This window comes from Dermacentor variabilis, chromosome 2, assembly GCF_050947875.1.
Source record: "Dermacentor variabilis isolate Ectoservices chromosome 2, ASM5094787v1, whole genome shotgun sequence".
Taxonomy (NCBI): Eukaryota; Metazoa; Arthropoda; class Arachnida; order Ixodida; family Ixodidae; genus Dermacentor; species Dermacentor variabilis.
In genome coordinates, this window is record NC_134569.1 from 271,065,651 (window position 1) to 271,086,594 (window position 20,944).

At 49.6% G+C, this 20,944-nt stretch overlaps 1 protein-coding gene across 1 annotated transcript; it reads left to right on the forward strand.

Annotated features, from left to right (window-relative positions):
* The first annotated feature begins 4,710 nt into the window (after window positions 1–4,710).
* LOC142570790 (uncharacterized) lies at window positions 4,711–12,385 on the forward strand. The gene is made up of 4 exons (XM_075679121.1): window positions 4,711–5,123; window positions 5,511–6,908; window positions 9,851–10,241; window positions 12,353–12,385. The coding sequence occupies exons 1-4, from the start codon at window positions 4,711–4,713 to the stop codon at window positions 12,383–12,385; spliced, it is 2,235 nt and encodes a 744-aa protein (XP_075535236.1).
* Window positions 12,386–20,944: the final 8,559 nt, after the last annotated feature.

Below are 20,944 nucleotides of genomic sequence, written 5' to 3' on the forward strand. Positions count from 1 at the left end.
GCACGTGACATTACAATAATGCAGGCGTCGCAGGGAGTGTTCGCATACAAAATTGGCTGTCCGCGATCTTATGCCCCCTTGGCATGCACAGGCTTCGGTGAGCTCACCCAGCCCTGGTTCAAGCTTAGGTGTTCCCGTTGCCGCTTTGGTGCCCTGGAGGCGCCGTCAAAAATACGAAATAATGACAAGGTGTTACAACTAGTAAAAAAAAATTTATTGAAGGAATACAATCGCGCCGAGGCGCTAACTTCTAAAGCAGCGCTAGCGCGCCCGCGCGGGTATTATGAAACGCCAACGAGGAATTTACCGGCCCACGTACGGCTCTACAATCAAAGTGCACGTTAAACATCCCCAGGCGAGATAGATAAAGTTATCCGGAGCCATCCACTACGTCCTGCATCCTAGCTTTAGTCGCTTCGGAACGTTAAAAACGTTAATCACCACAAACCAAATCAATACATGCGGGCGTACATTCGAAGTTAAAGACTGCATCGTAAGTCATATTGAGCCTTGCAAAAGCGTCGAGAATGTGCTAACTTCTGGTGGAGCTCAAAACACACCCTGAATAAACTCGCTTTTATGTCACAGGCCAGCTGCAGATGCGTGCATTTCACCGCAAGACGAAACTACACGAAACAAAGAGAGCGCATTCGAAAAAAAAAAAGTCAAACAACGCGCTAAAAACCACGCAGAGCATGAACACGCACTTTTTCGAAGTGGAAGGCGTGAACTAGGCTCGAAATAAGAGGTTGTGAGTAGCCGTGGCCCTTACTTCACTAAGCCGTGCGTTCTTTGCCACTTCCTCGAAGTCAGCCCGCCCGATCCTGCGAATCCACACTTCTTGCGTTGCGCCCGCCGGACGGCAAAGCAAAAAGCTTTTTGCCCTCGCTGTGTCTGTTGCGGCAACCGAAGGCGCAGCAGCATGGCATCGCAATTAAAAGTTCTTGGACCTAGACATTCTATTACGCTAACGCACTCCGTCAGTCCGCCTGCCGTACTGTCGTCGCGCAGGCCCAACAATGGAGGTCGGCGCGCGCTGGAAAGAAAAAAATATACAAAAGCGCGGCGCCTGCTCCTCGCTGGAAAGAAAAAATATACAAAAGCGCGGCGCCTGCTTCCATGTGATACAGATTGGCCAATGGGGCAGCGGAGGAGGCTGGGGCGACAGGAGGCGTGGAGGAGGACGCGCCAGGGTGAGCGGGGTGGCGGAAAGATCTAAGAATGGCGCTACTTTTGAAAAATTGAGGGGCTTTAGAGCGAAACACACTTGGGCGCCATCTCGAGGCGGATACAGCAAACACATTTAGCAAACCCATAGAGTTGTTCTACTAACTCTATGAGCAAACCCTCTCGTTAAGCCTACTGCGCCGCTAATCGAGAACGTATATCGTAAACAACGCCCATTTATCACCTGTGCGCCACTGTCGAAGCATTATCACACAAATCTAAAGCAAACACGAGCATTAGTGGGGAAGGAATGAGCCTAGCAGTGCAGGCAGACGACTCGATAGATCCGAAGCGGGCTGCTCTCACTTCGACTGGCGCCGCCATCTTGCCGTACGTAAGGCTCCCCTTGCGTGCGTTAGCGTTCACCGCTAAATAGAGAGTTTTAGTATAGCGTAAAGCAACAAACGCAAAGAGTTAGCGTTAGCGTTAGCGTTGCGTGCACCACACTGCGCATGCGCTATACGTAAACGCTGCTGGAGCTGTTACGTACGTACGCTATTTTCGAGATTTAGCGGTGAACGCTAACGCACGCAAGGGGAGCCTTACGTACGGCAAGATGGCGGCGCCAGTCGAAGTGAGAGCAGCCCGCTTCGGATCTATCGAGTCGTCTGCCGGCACTGCTAGGCTCATTCGTTCCCCACTGATGCTCGTGATTGCTTTAGATTTGTGTGATGATGCTTCGACAGTGGCGCACAGGTGACAAATGGGCGTTGTTTACGATATACGTTCTCGATTAGCGGCGCAGTAGGCTTAACGAGAGGGTTTGCTCATAGAGTTAGTAGAACAACTCTATGGGTTTGCTAAATGTGTTTGCTGTATCCGCCTCGAGATGGCGCCCAAGTGTGTTTCGCTCGTTCGCTTGGCGTAAAGCCGCATGTCAAGCCGATGCATGTCACGTTTTCCGTGGCAAAACACAGTAGTGCGGTCGGTGCTGTGATCACAATGCGTGTGCGTTTTATCCACGACGACGATATGAACCTCCTGACGGAGGTTTTCGCCTTGAATCCATTCGGGCGGACGTCAAGATGGGCGCCCGTTGCAAAAAAGTGGAAAGAAGTGGGAAATCCGCTTTCTGGAAGCGAAATTGCCGGCGAAACGTCCCCTCCGGAATAGCTTCGATGTTGAGTGGATCTTGAGGACACGTAGAAGCTGCGCGGTCGCTCTCGTTCCCGAAGCATGAGGGCGTCTATGTCATCCCAACTTAAAAAGGACACTTAATATGGGTCCCACAGAACACTCGATCGCGGCATGCCAAGAATAATCGGTGTGTTTCGCGACTCTCGACAAAACAACACTCCAACCAAACACCTACATGCGTAATTAACGCAGCGACTGTAGCTTTCGATAAGCTTGACTTAGGGACACACTTGCGGATTCGGCATAGGATAAGCTCGACATTTCGTGTGGATTTGGCTTTCCAGTACTTTGTGTTTTTACATCTAGATGGCGCTGTATTTGCTTGCGTTAACGTTAGCGCTTTTCTTCGTTCCGCTATTCTAAAACACTACTTTGTGCCGCACAGTGCAGCCTTTCTTTGCGTTAGCGTTGCGTCGCACGCTAACGCTAACGCAAGCGTTTTACGATATACTAAAACTCTCTAATCTCGAAAATAGCGTACGTACGTAACAGCTCCAGCAGCGTTTACGTATAGCGCATGCGCAGTGTGGTGCACGCAACGCTAACGCTAACGCTAACTCTTTGCGTTTGCTGCTTTACGCTATACTAAAACTCTCTAATTGTCGTAAAGCGCACGATAAAAGTAAATCACATGAAGTGACGGATAGTGCACTAGCGCTGAACACGATTGAAAACATGCGCTGCCCTATTTCAAGGACGCGTGAACAGTTGTGAGCAAACACCACCTTATGCATTATATTACTTACGTAAGTCGTGGCGAAAAACACGTGCAATACCTCCGCCTACGAGTCCCGTCAAGTAAAAGTGCATGTGCGATGTGATGACGCTGCCGAAAGGGGGCGAACACGACGACGCTGCTGCACAGCGCCGGTTCGCAAATTGCATTGCCGTGGCGCTACGCCACTTGAATATTTCAATCGTCAGCACCAATGAATTCTTCAGAAATACGGATCTCACACCACCAGAGTTCACCGAGACTTAAAGCCGACATGCCACACCACTACTACTGCGCGACTTTTAGCCAACAAGTACTGATCCCGCTGCGGAGACACACGACCAGCGGTCGGCGTGGGCCGGAGATTCAACGCACGCCACGGCATCGCGGTTCGCAGAACTTCGCTGCCGAGGCGCTAGGCCACTTCGACATTTCAATTGTCAAGGAAGCACGGGTCACACAACGCAGATTCTGTACTGCCAGAGCTCACCGAGGCGAAAGCCGCACTGTCGCATCACCACTACTCGCGGCTTTCCCGCTAAGTACCTACAACGCTACAACCAACACACAAGCAACGCAAGCACAATCACATAAGCAACGTTGAACAACGCGCGGTCCGCGCGAGCCGGTGAACGATCACGCCGAGAACGAACACGCCGCGCCGTCGCTCGGCGCAACCATCATGCCTTCTCAAAAGTCCCTAAACGATCCTGTCCCTAGGCACCTAGGATCAGGTCACGTGAGGGATTTTTGTACGACAATTAGACGCACGCTCTGGCGCTGGAGTTTGAGGTATAGTAGCGGCGCCTTGTGGCGGCGCGCGAAACGTTTTCTGGGTAGTACTGGCTTGGGTAGTATTGAACCCTGGCTATGGCGAAGCACGTTTACAGCCCGAGTTTTGCGTCAATTGGCGCTTTTTTCTGCCCTGTTGCTAATGCGAAAAAGCTTGTCACTTCTCACAGATCACGCCGACCATGCTGCGAGCTCGCCGCAGCCTATAGTTTAACGAAAATTAACGGACTCTCTGTGAGACGTAATGCTGGAAGCAGTAGGAATCGGCGACGCCGTTCCGGAGAGACCTAGCTGAGCCTCGAAAAAGCGTCACTGTCGTTACTTCTGCGTCGTGGGCTGCCATGAAAAAGAAGGCCTGAATCCGAACATCAGATTCTACTGTTTTCCTTCAAGGCCTCACGAAGCGGAGCGTCGGACGCGCTGGGAAAGCGAAACTTCGCGCCCATGCTGACTGCTTCGCCTTTCTTGAAGCTTAATTGCTTGATTATCTGCGTCCTAAAATTATTTCTTTTGCACCTAGTCTCGACGGCAGGCCGACATAGCAGCAGGCATGGCTGGTGATTCACGATTCGAGACCCGGCCACAGCGACAATTAACAATTCTACCGGTGCGACGTGGTGAAATTGTGGTGAACACAAATATGCCGCGGATCCGCGGATAAGCCGCAGTGCTGCCAGCGCGAAACAGAGCCGACCGCAGTCGACCGTAGACAGCCGGCCGCCGAGTTAGGGCCGGCGCACAAAAGAATAAAGATTAGTTGGCACCGAGACTCCAAGCCCCACGCCTCGTCTCTGCTTTCCTCGCGCGTGCCGCTAATTGGTGACCCGGACGTGATCGCCATGAACCAGCCAAGCGACGCCGACAGCCCCACGGTAGCCGTACTTGATGTCAAGCTACCTCCGTTTTGGACTGGCGACCCGCAACTTTGGTTCGTGCAAGTTGAATCACAGTTCGCTGCACGCCGCATCACTGCTGACAGCACCAAATACCAGCACGTTGTGGGCAGCCTCCCGCCTGCGACGGCCAGCGAGGTGCGGGGCCTACTGCTAACACCACCCGCAGAGAACGCCTACCAGACGCTAAAAGAGACACTGATTCGCCGTGTCACACCTACAGAGCCGGAGCGTCTCCTACAGCTACTGCGGGAGGCCGAACTTGGCGACCGCCGACCCAGCCAGTTGCTACACCACATGCAACAACTGGCCGGCGACGCGACAGCAAGCGACGGTCGTTTATTGCAGGAACTGTTCCTGTAAAGGCTTCCCACGAGTGTACGGATAGGCCTCACGGCGTCGGGCGAGACAGACCTTGCCAAGATGGCCGAGCTCGCCGACAATTAAACTCATGGCTGTCGCCGTGCCCACAGTCGCGTCGGTGCACGCAGACGCAGCGTCCGCCAATTCCTTGCAAGATATGCGAGAGGAAATTTCTCGCCTCGCAGACACCGTCGCAGCGCTGCACTCGAGCGGAAACCAGCGACCACGACAGCGTACCGTATCACAACCACAACAGCGTAGGGTGTGCTGGTACCACCGCAAATTCGGCAACGCTGCACGGAACTGTGTGTCGCCCTGTGAAAATTCGGGAAACGCCCCGGGCCAGCACTGAGGGTGACCAGTGCCCCCGCCCCGTCGGACAGTCGCCCATCGGTTTTCTTCCTGACCGATCGCGAAAGAGGTGCTCGTTTCCTAGTTGACACAGGGCCGGAAGTTAGTGTCGTGCCGGCGTCGCCAGCCGACCGCAAACGACCGTGCGCAGCACCGTTGCAAGCTGTCAACAATACGACGATACCGACGTACGGGCAACGCTCCCTCTCGCTGGACCTGGGCCTAAAGAGGACGTTTCGGTGGATTTTCGTCGTGGCTGACGTAAAATTTGCCATCCTGGAAGCGGACTCTTTGCGCAACTTCGGACTTCTTGTCGATGTCCGCAACCGGCGTTTACAGGACCCCCTGTCACAAGCAGAAGTGCGCGGGAAACCATCCAGGCATCCACCCCTCAGCCCCACGCTCGTGGCACCGCCGGGCGCTACACGATTCACTGGCATCCTCGGCGATTTCCCCGAACTAACGCGGCCACCACAGGCCAGCGCGGCCGTCAAACACAATGTATGCCACCACATTGTCACCACAGGCCCACGAGTTTACGCACGCCCACGTCGCCTGTCCCCGCAAAAGCTGCAAGCATCTCGACAGGAATTCGACCACATGCTCGAGCTCGGCATAATCCGCCCGTCCGCTAGTCCGTGGGCGTCTCCACTGCACATGGTACCGAAGTCTACACCAGGAGACTGGCGACCCTGCGGCGACTATCGAGCCCTCAATCGAGCAACCGTGCCCGACCGCTATCCGGTACCTCACATTCATGATGTCACGTCCAGCCTACTTGGTGCGGCGATTTTCTCCAAGGTCGACCTCGTGCGGGCGTACTATCATATCCCCGTGGCTCCAGAGGATGTACCGAAGACGGCGATAACCACGCCCTTCTGCCTGTTCGAGTTCCTACGCATGCCGTTCGGCCTGCGAAACTCCGGACAGACATTCCAGCGTTTTATTAACGGCGTTTTGCATGGCCTCGACTTCTGCCATGCATACCTCGACGACCTACTCATCGCAAGCACTTCACCGGACGAACATGAGGCGCATCTGCGATCCGTGTTTCAGCGCCTGGCGGAGCATGGCATCCTGGTGAACACGGACAACTGCGAGCTGGGTGCCGAGAAGCTGACTTTTCTTGGCCATGTTGTTTCAAGCTCTGGCATTCAACCTCATCCAGACAAGGTTAAAGCTGTCGAGAAATTTACACGACCCACCACTAAGCGCCAGCTTCGCGAGTTCCTTGGCCTTGTAAATTACTACCGACGTTTCGTACCTCGGTGCGCGGCCGTTCTACACCCTCTCCACCTCCTGCTGTCGACACACGAAGGTGCTGCTAGGGAGCTGCTCTGGACGGACGACGCCGAAGCGGCTTTTCAAGAGATCAAGAGACACCTCGCCGACGCCACACTTCTCGCCTACCCGCAACCGGGAGTCCCACAGTGCGTCATGGTCGACGCCTCGGACGGAGCTGTGTGTGCTGTCCTTCAACAACTCAACAAAGGAGTATGGCAACCGATCGCTTTCTTTTCTCGAAAATTGACACCCACCGAGCAGCGTTACACCACTTTCGGACGCGAGCTGTTGGCCGTGTACGCAGCAATCCGGCACTTTCGTCATTACTTAGAAGGAACGGAATTCTTTGTAATGACTGATCACAAGCCTCTCACCTACGCCTTACGCTCCCTCAAATCTGATGGCGGCACGCACACAGCCCGCGAGCTGCGGCAGATGTCCTAGATATCGGAATTAACCACGGACATTCGCCACATAAAAGGAGTAGATAACGCTGTCGCCGATGCTCTCGCGCAGCCCAGTAAATGCCATCACTCACACGGGAATAGACCTCGCAAAAGTGGCGGCAGCTCAACGCGAGGATGACTAACTGCGCCGTTTGCAGGAAACATCGACGTCACTCCTCCTACAGTGGTTTCCTTTGACCGGAGCAGGAGACATTTGTTGCGATACATCTACAAGTAGCCCTCGACCATTCGTGCCTGCTTGCCTCCGTCGGGAGGTATACGCTTCGTTACACGAGCTTTCACACCCAGGAATCCGGGTGACCCAGAAGCTGCTCACGGCACGTTTCGTATGGCTTGGCATCAACCGCGATTCCCGACAATGGACTCGCGAGTGTCTTAGGTGTCAACGGTCCAAGGTTCAGCGTCGCACGGTGACACCGTTGGAGACTTTCCCAGGGCCAGATGCTCGATTCGACCACATACATATGGACATAGTCGGACCATTGACACCTTGCCAGGGCCAAATGTACTTGCTCACGTTAGTCGACCGTTTCACGCGGTGGGCAGAAGCCAGTGGCGTTGCAACAGGGGGGGCCGGGGGGCCGTGGGCCCCGGGTGCAAGGGGCCAGTGGGGGGGGGGGGGTGTCATATACGCCTGAAGACACCCCCTTTCCGCCGGCTTGACTGGGCGCAAATTGCAAAGAATGCTCCGGTATCCAGTAGCCCAAGCTCGTGCACCCGATGCGTTGCGCCGTAGAATTGTCGGCTGCAGCTCGATCAACACCCCACGAAAGAATTGCACGAATGTGCGGGCTAAAAGAATTTAATTCGCGAAATGGTCGCTAAACTACTCGCCTTAGCGGAACGTTTCATGTGGGGTGCGCTCGCGCTGTGCGTTCATGCTGGGAGCAGGAGTCGCTAAACATACAGTGAGGCGTTGTAAGGCGTTGGGGCTCTTGGGTCGCTCTTCCGTTCAGAACGCGCAGCGAAGACGAACAAAGACAGCAGCAAGAGGGCGTTCAACCAGCGTGCCGGGCGCTCGCGTTTACGACGAAGCGTTCGTTGAGAGCGACGTTGCATAAGTGGGGCCGTCAAAAGTCGCGAATGGGATTCTCTGGATCGTCTTCGGACTCGGTTCGGCCGAAGAGTTTGGTGGCGTATGACTCGACAGGCTGTAGTCGCGGGCCCGCCACGATGTCCGGCTCGCTTTTACTTCCCCTCTTGCGCTCGCTCCGACAAGCCGCTGCGACCGTTATGTTTCACGCTTTCCTTCTTAACCTCGAAAGTTTCAGAAAACTGTTGTTGTTGCGTGACTTCATGTTACAAGTACAGTGTCTGTATCAGCTGCACGGAATTTTATAAAGAAAAGGTGAATTTTGTAAGGATATTTTCCGATCGAGATTCTATGAAGTTATGTCTTTCTGTGATTACTAGGAACTCGGTAGCGCGAAAAATATGGCAGATAAAATAATAACCATATCCTTAATAATCCCGTAATTAGTACTTATAGAGGAAGCACTTCAATTCGAGAATTGAGGACTCAAAGTCATGTTATTAACTCAACAAAAACTTCTTGAACAAAATCGTTTTGGGTGCTACAACCTACAGTACTTTGGCACTGTGGACGGCGCCCAGTACATGGCAGCAGCGAAAGAAATATGAAATAGTGGACCAGTAACGTTGATCCCTTAATCCTCTCCATTGCGAGTGCAGACCAACAGTAGTGCAAGCTTTCGCTGGCACGGCGTCATCGCGGCCTTTTCTTTCTTTTTTTTATGGTGACGCCAAGAATCGACGCAAAGCATGCTCTATTCTGTTCCCAATCTTGCGGTGGTACCGCAGCTCGGTTAATCACGTTTGCTAGTATAGCAGCAAATGAAAACAAGGCTTTATTGATCAGAATGAAGAGAACTCGTAATTGTCATAGCATTGGCGCCCGCGCAGCGGGGAGGCAGGTAGCGTTTTCTAATAGGGTGGGGAGATCAGCGTCACTGACAAACAATTTAATTTTCGTTTTCGTTCAAGACTGCCCACAGACAAAATACTGCGTAACGTAGTGCCTACGACGATTTTTGTGAAGTTGTTGTTGGGCAAGATATGAATGTCGGGCTTCAATTTTGCAAATGCAATATTCCTGCTAAAATTGGTAATTAAAGCTTTATTATAAAGATATTGTTTGTTACTTGTGACGTGAGCCATATTTTCCACGGTGCCGCATTTGTATTGGCTGCCAAGCCTTACAGTCTGACAGAAGATGTGCACGTGGGCTTATCACACGTTATCAGTGCAGCACCCTGTGTTACTTGGCGCAGGAAAAACAGCGTGTATATTTGCTGCATTCGCGATCTCTGGGAAAGAAAGCGAAGGAGAGGGTTACCCGGGGAACGTGCGCGGTATCCAAGGCGGCTGTACTGGTGCTGAAACCCGGAAATTGTCGATATCCTCGCCTTCCTCGACTACATCAGGGGGGGGGGGGGAGGGGTGTGACAGAAGACCTATGGGCCCCGGGTGCCAGACGACCTAGCTACGCCACTGGCAGAAGCTATCCCGATTCCCGACATTACAGCCGAAACTGTTGCTCGCGCTTTTGTCAACCACTGGCTATGTCGTTTTGGTGCACCTTCCTCCATTACAACGGACAGAGGAAGCCAGTTTGAGTCTGCGTTGTTCGCCAGTCTGACGAAACTCATCGGCGCCTCGCGCATCAGGACTACGGCCTACCACCCGATGAGCAATGGAATGATCGAGAGGTTTCACCGGCAGCTGAAAGCAGCACTTATGGCAAGTGAACATGACTCTTGGGTGGAAGCATTGCCTATCGTGCTCTTGGGCATACGCACAGCGTGCAAGGCAGATATCGGCTGCAGCGCTGCGGAACTTGTCTACGGCACGACGCTACGTCTGCCCGGTGATTTCTTTGCATCTGGCCAACAGCAAGCTCGCATTTCCGCCAGCGACTACGCATCTCGCCTCCGTGACATCATGAACAAGCTTCGAGCTACACCTCCGCGACAGCCCACAGAGAGGACACACGTGAGCAACAAGCTTGAGTCATGTAGTCACGTATTTCTGCGGAACGACGCTGTACGACGACCACTACAAGCACCGTACGATGGGCCATTCAAGGTTCTCCGTCGTGGGCGGAAGACGTTCACTATCGAAATGTGGGGGCGGCGGGAAGTTGTCTCGTTGGACAGACTTAAACCTGCGTACATGGAAACGCAATCCATGACACCCACCTCCAACCCGTCGCCTGGAACCCATACAAAAGTGCCTCGTCCCAGGGCAGCGGTTTCCACCAGGGCGGAAAATGCAGCCACTCGCACCTACCACACGCGCAGTGGCAGACGTCTAAATGCGCCAAATCGCCTCAACCTCTAATCACACGAGTGTTTTGTCGTGTTGGTTCCGTTCGTGTTCTCACTAGGGGGGGGGGGGGTGTGGCGTGCTGTGGTGAACACAAATATGCCGCGGATAAGCCGCAGTACTGCCAGCGCGAAACAGAGCCGACCGCAGTCGACTGTAGACAGCCGGCCGCCGAGAGATGGCCGGCGCGTTCTGTGGCCGGCGCACAAAAGAATAAAGATTAGTTGGCGCCGAGACTCCAAGCCCCACGCCTCGTCTCTGCTTTCCTCGCGCGTGCCAATGAAGTGACCAGGTGTGTGTGAAGGAGCACAAATGGTCGGGCTGATTCGGTGACAGTTCACTGCCCCACTACGAGCAGCACAAGTTAGAGAGCTAAATGAGCTCATCCTTGACCTCAAGCCAGCACGTTGACGCAGCGCAGCAAGGTAGTATTGATTGCAGCACACCGATGTTCGAGCGCTATCATTAAAAGCTACATCAAGCGAGCAGCGCACGAGCTCGTGCTGCAGCGCGATTCGCACGTACGTTACTGCAAGCGCATATGCATTGCATGAGATTTATCAGTTGCTAAAAGGACAGATGGCCGCTACTACAGTGCAGGCGTAACTATGTATACTTGTCTAGCGGCATGCAGTCAACAAAGATTGCAGGAGGCCCGCCGTTTCGCGGCACGTCGAAAGACCGCTGCCGTCGTGGCGCGTACCGTCGTGCGCTCGAGCAGTTCCGTACACGTCTGCTTATCGCTGCTGTGAATTCATTTATAGTGAGCATTTTCTCGCGTTTGTGTGCCTGAATCTATCAGCGTGCAAACCTTACCTGAAGTTCAACTTCGTATGCGACTCGCTTCACTTGCGATTGACACCGCGCTAAAACTTCGCCGCTTGTTTCTTGAACGGCGTACACGTATTCGGCGTTGCATAATTTATTGCCTTTACGCAGCGTGCCACCCCTGAAAAAAAATCTTCGGCGCCCGATATTCGGTGCAAGCCGTGGTACAACACAACCGATAGTGGCGAGTCCATATTGTAAACGTGGTTTCCGAAGCAGACGATCGAGCTTGGTACTACCCAGTTCAGGACCGAGGGCGCTTTTTAACCCCTAAAGCCCCTCAATCTCCCAAAGTAGCGCCATTCACTTCCCTCCTGCGCTCGGCGCGGCCTCGATGGTGGCGCCGCTGATGGTGGGCCTGCCGTAGCAGACGACGACTAACACGCTACGGGAAGAGACCGCAGAAAAGTTCGTTCGAGCACTGCGGAGCAGTTCTTGAATCGAGATCTTTCTTCGTCCGTCGATAACTGGTCTTTAGAATTTCGTGTTGGAATTGCGGAAGAAATAGAGAAAAGGACCATTATTCAAGGCGTATTTAAGGTGTAAAGCGTGCGACGTTGAGCACGCGGTGTACTCAAACGCGCGCGTAATTACCAAAATTTCAGGTGTTGACAGCGTCAAAGTATGTGTACGTGGTTTCGTAGGTTCATTTACGTGCCTGCAGGATACTTTTGTTCGGCCGGCGCGTCAGAGATTGCTGACCGCACACAGCCGGAATGGCTGTGTGCGGTCAGCAATGCCTGGCAACAGGGCCGTTTTTTTCATTGCGGGGTGCTTTGGTAATCGTGACGATATATTGTTTTTTTTACAAGTACTGCTCCAGGAGGGCGCATGTAATGGCTAACGGAGGCCTCTGAAGAGCAAGTGACATTACAATAATGCAGGCGTCGCAGGAAGTGTTCGCATACAAAATTGGCTGTCCGCGATCTTATACCCCTTGGCATGCACAGGCTTCGGTGAGCCCCACCCAGCCTTGGTTCTAGCTTTGGTGCTCTGGAGGCGCCGTCAATAATGCGAAATAGTGACAAGGTGTTACAACTAGTAAAAAAAAAAATTTATTGAAGGAATACAATCGCGCCGAGGCGCCAACTTCTAAAGCAGCGCTAGCGCGCCGGCGCGAGCATTATGAAACGCCAACGAGGAATTTACCGGCCGACGTACGACTCTACGATCAAAGTGCACGTTAAACATCCCCAGGCGAGCTAGATAAAGTTATCCGGAGCCATCCACTACGACCTGCATCCTAGCTTTAGTCGCTTCGGAACGTTAAAAACGTTAATCACCACAAACCAAATCAATACATGCGGGCGTACATTCGAAGCTAAAAGACTGCATCGTAAATCATACTGAGCCTTGCAAAAGCGTCGAGAATGTGCTAACTTCTGGTGGAGCTCAAAACACACCCTGAATAAAGTCGCTTTTATGTCACAGGCCAGCTGCAGATGCGTGAATTTCACCGCAAGACGAAACTACACAAAACAAAGAGAGCACATTCGAAAAAAAAGTCAAACAACGCGCTAAAGACCACGCAGAGCATGAACACGCACTTTTTCGAAGCGGAAGGCGTGAACTAGGCTCGAAATAAGAGGTTGTGAGTAGCCGTGGCCCTTACTTCACTAAGCCGTGCGTTCTTTGCCACTTCCTCGAAGTCAGCCCGCCCGATCCTGCGAATCCACACTTATTCTTACGTTGCGCCCGCCGGACGGCAAAGCAAAAAGCTTTTTGCCCTCGCTGTGTCTGTTGCGGCAACCGAAGGCGCAGCAGCATGCCATCGCAATTAAGTTCTTCGCCCTACACATTCTATTACGCTAACGCACTCCGTCAGTCCGCCTGCCGTACTTTCGTCGCGCAGGCCCAACAATGGAGGTCGGCGCGCCAAGGTAAATATACCTGGTAGCGAAGCTTCCATAGGAGCCCATACGTTCAAGACATGGGGGTCCATCGGCGGTTCATAGAGTTACTGTATATGCTACCACAGGTATACAGTAATTCTATTAGCCCCATTTTCGCAGCGCCCCCTGGGCACTGCAAGAACCCCATAGGACAAGCCTAGAGCAGAGGCTCAAGGTATTCGGTTAGAAGGAGAGGAGGCAATAGAGCATATTGGAACCATGATGAGGGAAAAATTTACAGAACAGAGAAATGGTACATGCAGTATGTCGGAGAGGGATAGCCTGGTCAATCCACTGCTTTCGCTTGGACAAAGAGAGTGAGAAAGGGCCGAGAAGAGGGTACCAAGTAGCACATCGGCAGGCCCGGATGGTATTCCAATTAGGTTAATGAAGAAATTGGGCCCGAAATCTAAGAAAGCATTAAGGGAGGTGGTGAGCAAAACGCTAATGGATGGTAAAGTACCATTCTCGTCCTAAGCAGGATGAGAATGATATATAAGGGAAAGGAGGACAAAGCTGACATAAATAACTGCCAGCCTATACAGTGACGTCAGTGGTTTACAGGGTGGTTATGCAGATTATAAAAGACAGACTGCAGGCATGGGTAGAGAACGAGGGGGTTCTTGGAGAGCTACAGAATGGGTTCCGGAAGCATAGGAGGCTGGAAGATAATCTGTTCTCACTGACACAGTGCAAATAGCTGAAAAGGAACACAGACCCCCTATGGCTGGCTTTTTTGGATATGGAGGTAGCCTATGGACAGTGTACTTCAAGAAGGCTTGTGGGGCATTCTGGAAACTAGGCGTGCAAGATGCAGTAACCAATTTTTTAAAAGGTAACCAGGTGATTATACAATGGGAAAAGGAGGTTTCGGAACCTGTAATGATTCGGCAGAGGCTTAGGCAGGGGTGTCCATTGTCACCTTTGTTGTTTATGCTGCACCCACAAGGATTACAGGCCAAAATACAGCAAATCGGACTCGGCCTCAACCTATCATTTTTTGAACAAGGAAAATTGATTGAACAGGCATTACCAGGACTGATGTATGCGGATGATGTTGTAATAATGGCTGACAATACAGAAGATCTGCAGGGATTGATGGACATATGTGGTACAGAAGGAGAAATATTAGGCTTGAAGTTTAGCAAAGAAAAATCAGCAGTCATGATTTTTAATGATAACATAATTATTGCGGCGAGCATGAGATACAGGAGGCCACGCTTGAGATAGTCGAAAGGTACAAGTATCTTGGGATGTGGATAAATAATGGAATTGAGTATCTGACAGAGTACGAAAAATATGTAACGACTAAAGGTAATAGAAATGTAGCGATTATGAAGAGTAGGGCACTGTGGAACTACAATAGGTACGAGGTATAGTACGAGGGATAGGGAAGGGGGTAATGGTTCCGCGCCTAACTTTTGCCAACGCAGTTCTATGTATGAGAGCAGAGACCCGGGCACAGTTGGAAACTAGGCATTGTGGTGTGGGTAGGCTCGCTCTGGGAGCACATAGCTAGACACCAAATCTTGGGGTGCAGGGGGATCTGGGATGGTCGTCTTTCGAGGGCGCAGAGGAGCACCACAAAAGCACTTGCATGCGGAAGAAATAACATGGATGCATACGCTATAGTGCATCGAAACAAATTTATGTACAGTTTAATTGTAATATATATTTTTTAAATCAGTATAGTTTTACCTAATCAGTACCTAATCAGCATAGCTTTGCCTAATATAGCTATACCTAAGTTTCTGGCTAAAAACATGTAACGGCTTACATTAGGCAATATTATATAGGTCTTTTTTCTTGTCCATCAATTGCTGCTGTCAATTTTATACGTTTTCACGTATAACGCTTTCATATCCTATCCAGCTTTTCTGGACACGACGGTTTAGTTCGCGTGAGTGCCACCACGTGGCGTACTGAACTTAAACTTTTCAAACTTTCCGCGGTGACACCTGACGACGTCAGCAAAAAAATAGAATCATTAAAAGCTATCCCTGCGCATTGAACTTCGCCACAATGCTTGTTACGCCGGCGTTATCAGTGTTCTTGATGAAGCGTAGCCGCTCGTCGCCTGTATATGACTTGTCATCCTGAGAGTGTTTAGTCGCGACGATTGATTCTGGGCTTTTGATACGGTTCTTTTTTTTTCTTTTTGATGCTACGGAGTAAACAAGCTACGCTAATTAACCGTCAGAAGCACTCCGTACGTGGCAGCCTTTTTTTCAGTCGGCACACGTTGTTAACGTCCGAACATCGCACAGCGTCTACGAGAGTCGCCGTCGTGGACGGCTTTTGACTTATCGGTTTCGTTAAAGTGCCCCCAATTATTTCGCTAGCGACTTTGCTATCCGCACTTACGGGCTACCGCCACAGCTGCAAATCGATATGTGCTTAAGTATTAATACATATACATGGATATGTTGCTTTTGCACCTTGACGCAAAAGTCACTACACAAGAATTGAGCAAACTGACTCTGTGTCATCGTCCGTTAGCATGCTATGGCCGAAGCTGGTCGCAATATTACGTCACATTTGCTGGGCACCAGACCAGGTGACGCATATGTCATACACCGTTGCGTATGACATATGCAGTACTTGCAGTTAGTTTCCAAAGTAGTCTCCATTGACGGTTATCCCCGTGAGTGAAGGAAGACCGCTATTTAATATTATTCTGCAGTAATATATGCGGGATTTGTATGTTCTCCATACTGTCTACCACGTTGCCGTTGCACCTTTATATTGTAGCCGCAATGTAGACTAACGTGTTGTTTGTTGTCATTGTCGTGCGTAATCTCCACAGAGCAGTCAGGCACCCTCTAATTAAATGTTGTCAATGTTTGCCTGATTACGCCCGCCATTGAGATGGAAATAAACGTAACCTCAACAAATTTTCTCAGAACTAAACGCTGAATGAAACGCTGATTTCATCCTGAACAAGATCAACAGGCGCCGTAGTGCTGGATCTTATGATGCCCTTATTCGTAAGCTTACTTTCGTTTTTTTTTTCAGGGGGGGGGGGCGATGGTGCCCTTGTACCGTAGTGACGTCCGTCTCTGATGTGCTCGTTGTGCTCGTGGCAGGTCACCATGGCGTGTCGCGCAAGTATGACCATGCTGATTAATTTGGGTTGGCATACACTATTTTGTGCGTCATATTACTTCGCCATATTCATTTTTTAAACTATGCTAGAGCTCGAAAAGGCCGGCCAACTCACAAGGTCCCTTTCCTCTGTTCCGCAAAGCGTGTATATCGCTGTGGTTACAAAATATGTCCAGCGGTACGCTACCACTCAAGCCTTTCTGTCGACTTGAGCAACTGAAGTCGTATGCTTTCTTCAACACGGCATCGACATTCAATATGGCTATCCTCAAGCACTTTTCGCGGACTTCGCTCACCACCTCCTCTCCAGTATCATCTCTTACACTACTCGTTCCTGCTAGACACAGCACAAACACGCAACGACCTAATGAAGTATCATTTGCACGCTAGTTGACATGCTCTCGATGTACATTTCCGCTGAGCACCGGTATTGGAGCGTGGTCCTGTCTTTGGAAACATTATCAGTCTACAGCCTCGCTCAACAACACCACTTGTTACTCATCACTCAGGAGCATATATACTGTATTTTCTCTGAATATACTTTGTTTTAAGTGTAACCTTGCACGCCTGCTTATTCTGTTACGTTGACGGTTACCGGCCGCTGTCGTCAGGCTGCCGCCTCATTCTGAGCTTCGCCGTCACCAGAGAGCACAGAAAGCTGCCTTCACAAACAAACCACCGGGATGCGAGCCCATGTATTCGCAGCATCCTGCATTTCGGAGCTGAGTACGCTGACCATACGCTACCACCTCCCTCCACCACTTTGTTTATCTGCCTTCCCACTTCTAGTTTTCTTCGCAGACGCAGGCAGAACGGACGCAGAAACGAAAAAAAAAATTGAAGATTGCTTGAGCCGCTAGGTAACACATCACTAACTTTGGCAGGCTACTCTCATCAAAGCGCATGTGGACTTGCGACTGCGTGCAGATCATCGCCTTAACTTATAAATTTATTGTAAATTTTCTTTTACTGAATCTTTCAGGTTAAAACTGAAACGATGTACAAAAATGAGACATACCGTTCTATTAAGGCCTAAGCCTTTAGTGGCTCATGGGTGTCTGGGCGCAGGACAGCGGTGATCATCGGCAAAGGGAGCAAGGAGAGGAGGCGCCATGCCAGTAGCGCTGTGCGAGTGGGCGTGGGAGAGCGCGGACGTCGACAACAAACTTTTCAGCCGTATGGCTGTGATTGCATCCCAATCTCGCGACCAAGGTGGCGTCCGTTCGCAGAACAGTTCAGACAACAGCAACAGAGGCAGTCATAGATAGGCTTTCGCCTATCGCAGCTTAGCTCAGCAAATTGCCCATATATTTTTTTCTTGTTTTCTAGGTATAAATTATAAACGCTCATTCATAACTTTAAAGCAGCAACAGCTATATCATCAACGACTTGTACACTCATTTAAGCAAAGTGATTTTTTAAGAAATGGTATAAGGATACTATATTTCAATATCTTGTCGCTGCCAGTACGGGCTGTCACCACGTATCGACGAAAGGGCATCACACTGCCGATGTGCGCGGTGCGTTACTGAATTATGAAAACAGAAAACATGACTGTTTTTCAGTTCTCGCAACTTATTAAACACAATGCACCCGCCACCATGATACATATTCTTTTTCTACAACAGTGACGCACAACGGCGGACTGATATTTATTGCTTAGATACTTCTTAACTACTGCTTAAAGGGGTTAATTTCAGTTTTCATCGGGGAACCGCAAGTGCAGGGAGCGCCGCGCGTACACCGCGGCCACATTTATGCTGGAGCTGGACAGCTCTTCCAATGGTGCCCGGCCAGTCAGACCTCGAGCTACGTACCCCATTAACGCGTTCATTACCATGGAGAGAGGCGTGTCCAGGAGTCCAGACGATACGCACCCTGTGTAACGTGGGAGCTCCCACGTAACACGCAAGCAGCTATTTGATGTCTAAAAGATGTCTTGAACGGCTAATTCAAAAGCCTAGTAGCTGTCTTAAGACATTTTGTAGCCATGGACGTCTAGAAGTACTTCAGTAAGCCCTGCTGACGTTACGCTAAAAGTTGGCTAATGGACAGCTTGACAAGAACAACTGAAGACTTTTATTAGACATTCCCTCAAATTTTTGCGGCAGCTGTTACAGTAACACGACGTTTGCCCACAGTTACAATTTATTTTAAATGAGGCATGGACATCAGAAAAAAAAAGTTTATATTGTCGGATAGAGTGATGCAGAGGTAGTTTTTCCAGATGTGAACCATGGGAATAGTGTAGTACTGCCTCATTGGTCAATTTGTGTTTTTTAATTAGACCAATAAATTGAATGCCACCTGTCAGAATTATTTTGCAAATAAAACAAGATCTGCATTGTATGCTGATATAATTCCAATGTTCACTCATTGACCTAAACAAGAACATCTCTGCGTGAAACACGTCATTATTGACAAAACTTCGCCCTGCTGGGTCTCCACACCCCCACCCCCCAAATTGAAATAGTTTCTAGGAATGAAAAATTTTGTCAGTGATGCTGCAGTTCAGGCAGCATCACTGACATCCTGACATCACTGACATCCTGGCTTCAGCTACAGGGAGCACAATAGCCACTGTGCTGCAATGAGTTAAGAAATAAAGGATAGTACACATCTGGAAAAACACACTGCGAACCACTTTAACTAGCAATATAAATATATTTTTTCTGATGTCTATGCTTCATTTAAAAGTAAATTGTAACTTACTTTCTGGGTGCCTCTTGTAAGGTAACGCCACATGCTTGCACAGCATCACGCAGAAATAATGGCAAGTTCTTCGGCATACCATCCATTAGTGAATTCCTTGTACGTTGCATGTTACAAGAACTGAAAGATAAATCATAATATGCTGTTATTTTTTTTCATAAACTGTATGATGAACTTTTCATGCATAAAAGGTGATTGCAAGCGAAAATGCAGCAAGGCATCAACTTCACACCATGTAACATACTCATACTTTATTACCTAATAAATTAGAAAAGATGCAGAAAGTGTAATTAACAAGAGTGACAAATAGCAGCAAAGGTGATCATGGATAAATCTTAAAGATGATTGCCGCCGCTGCCAGAGTAGGCCAGCCTTCGTAGGAGAGCACTGGCTGCCCACAAAAGCTTGCTGTCACAGGCCACGCGTGACGGTTCTTGTAGACATAGGAAAGCAATACCTGCACAGAACAGGTAAAAAAGGGGCAAGGGAAGAAATGGGAATGTTGAAATTAGAACTTCAATTAGCAATATGTGCTAAGTAAGAAGTTTGGCTCACATTAAAAATAAATTTACACACTCGTTTCTCTTAAACTACGGGTATCTTACGGTATGTATGCGATGATGTTTAATATGACTAGTATATTTCCTATCATAAGAAGCCAACAAACACCGACACCAAGGACAACATAGGGGAAATTACTTGTGCTTAATAAATAAAGAAACGATAAATTAATGGAAATTAAAGTGGATGAAAAAACACCTTGCCGCAGGTGGGAACTGAACCCACAACCTTCGCATTTCGCGTGCTATGCTCTACCAATTGAGCTACAGCGGCGTCGTTTTCCCATCCACTTTCTTGGGTATTTGTGTGTCCTAGTAGAACGCTGGGAGTGTTAGCCAGCGCCACAACTCAGAGACCTTGTTCCTGGCATATAGTCATTAAGTTGCATAGCAGAGTCAAAGTCAGCCTTTAATTTATTGTATGGTGTTTTGTGGCTAAAAAGCCACTTATCAACCTGTCAAACAAGCCTGAGAAGCTTCCTGCAAAATATAATCAGTTTAAAACAGTAATTCACTGTAGGTAAATGATGTACTGACTTAATTAAAAAGTTAAATAGCGTTTTATATTGTTGAACTAAAAGCAAGTTTGGCATTTTGCGCTGCCTAGCTGTTGCCTTTCTTTCAAACTTAAACATGACACAGTACAGAGTAAGCAGGTAGCATGCAAAGGAGGACTGGTGATAAAGTAAAGTTCCAAAGCAACACTCCTAGCTGGATCAATTACTTTTGTTGATATATTTTCATGTGACCCTAATTGGCTTTGGGCAATACATCACACAAATGACGCAACACCTTGGATGATGCGTCATACAAAGTTGAAAGTATCTCATGATGTGATCAAACGATAACATTGCCCACTGACTTGTAAGTGTTAACATGCTGTTTGCGTGAGAAAGTGCAAATAAATTCCTATAGGTGGCAAATTCATCAGTGTATCTATAGCCTCAGGTAATTCTGAGCATCTATGTTGACTCGCAATTGAGAAGCCACTGCACACAAAAAGGTGTATTCAAATAATGGTCCATGCTGAATAATTGCCAACCTAGTGAAAAGGCAAATGTGGCAGGCTAATGGGCTAGGGCAAATAGATTGTTAAATTCTGATAACACCTCCAGTGATATTATTGAAATAGGTGATAAAAAACAGCACAGGTAAAATTACAGTTATGACAAAATTTTAAAAGCACCTCTGCAAACTGCTGGAACCCTCGGCACGTGCCTGTTCTACACGCACATATGTTGCAGCGCAATCTATATCTCAGACACAGGCGCCT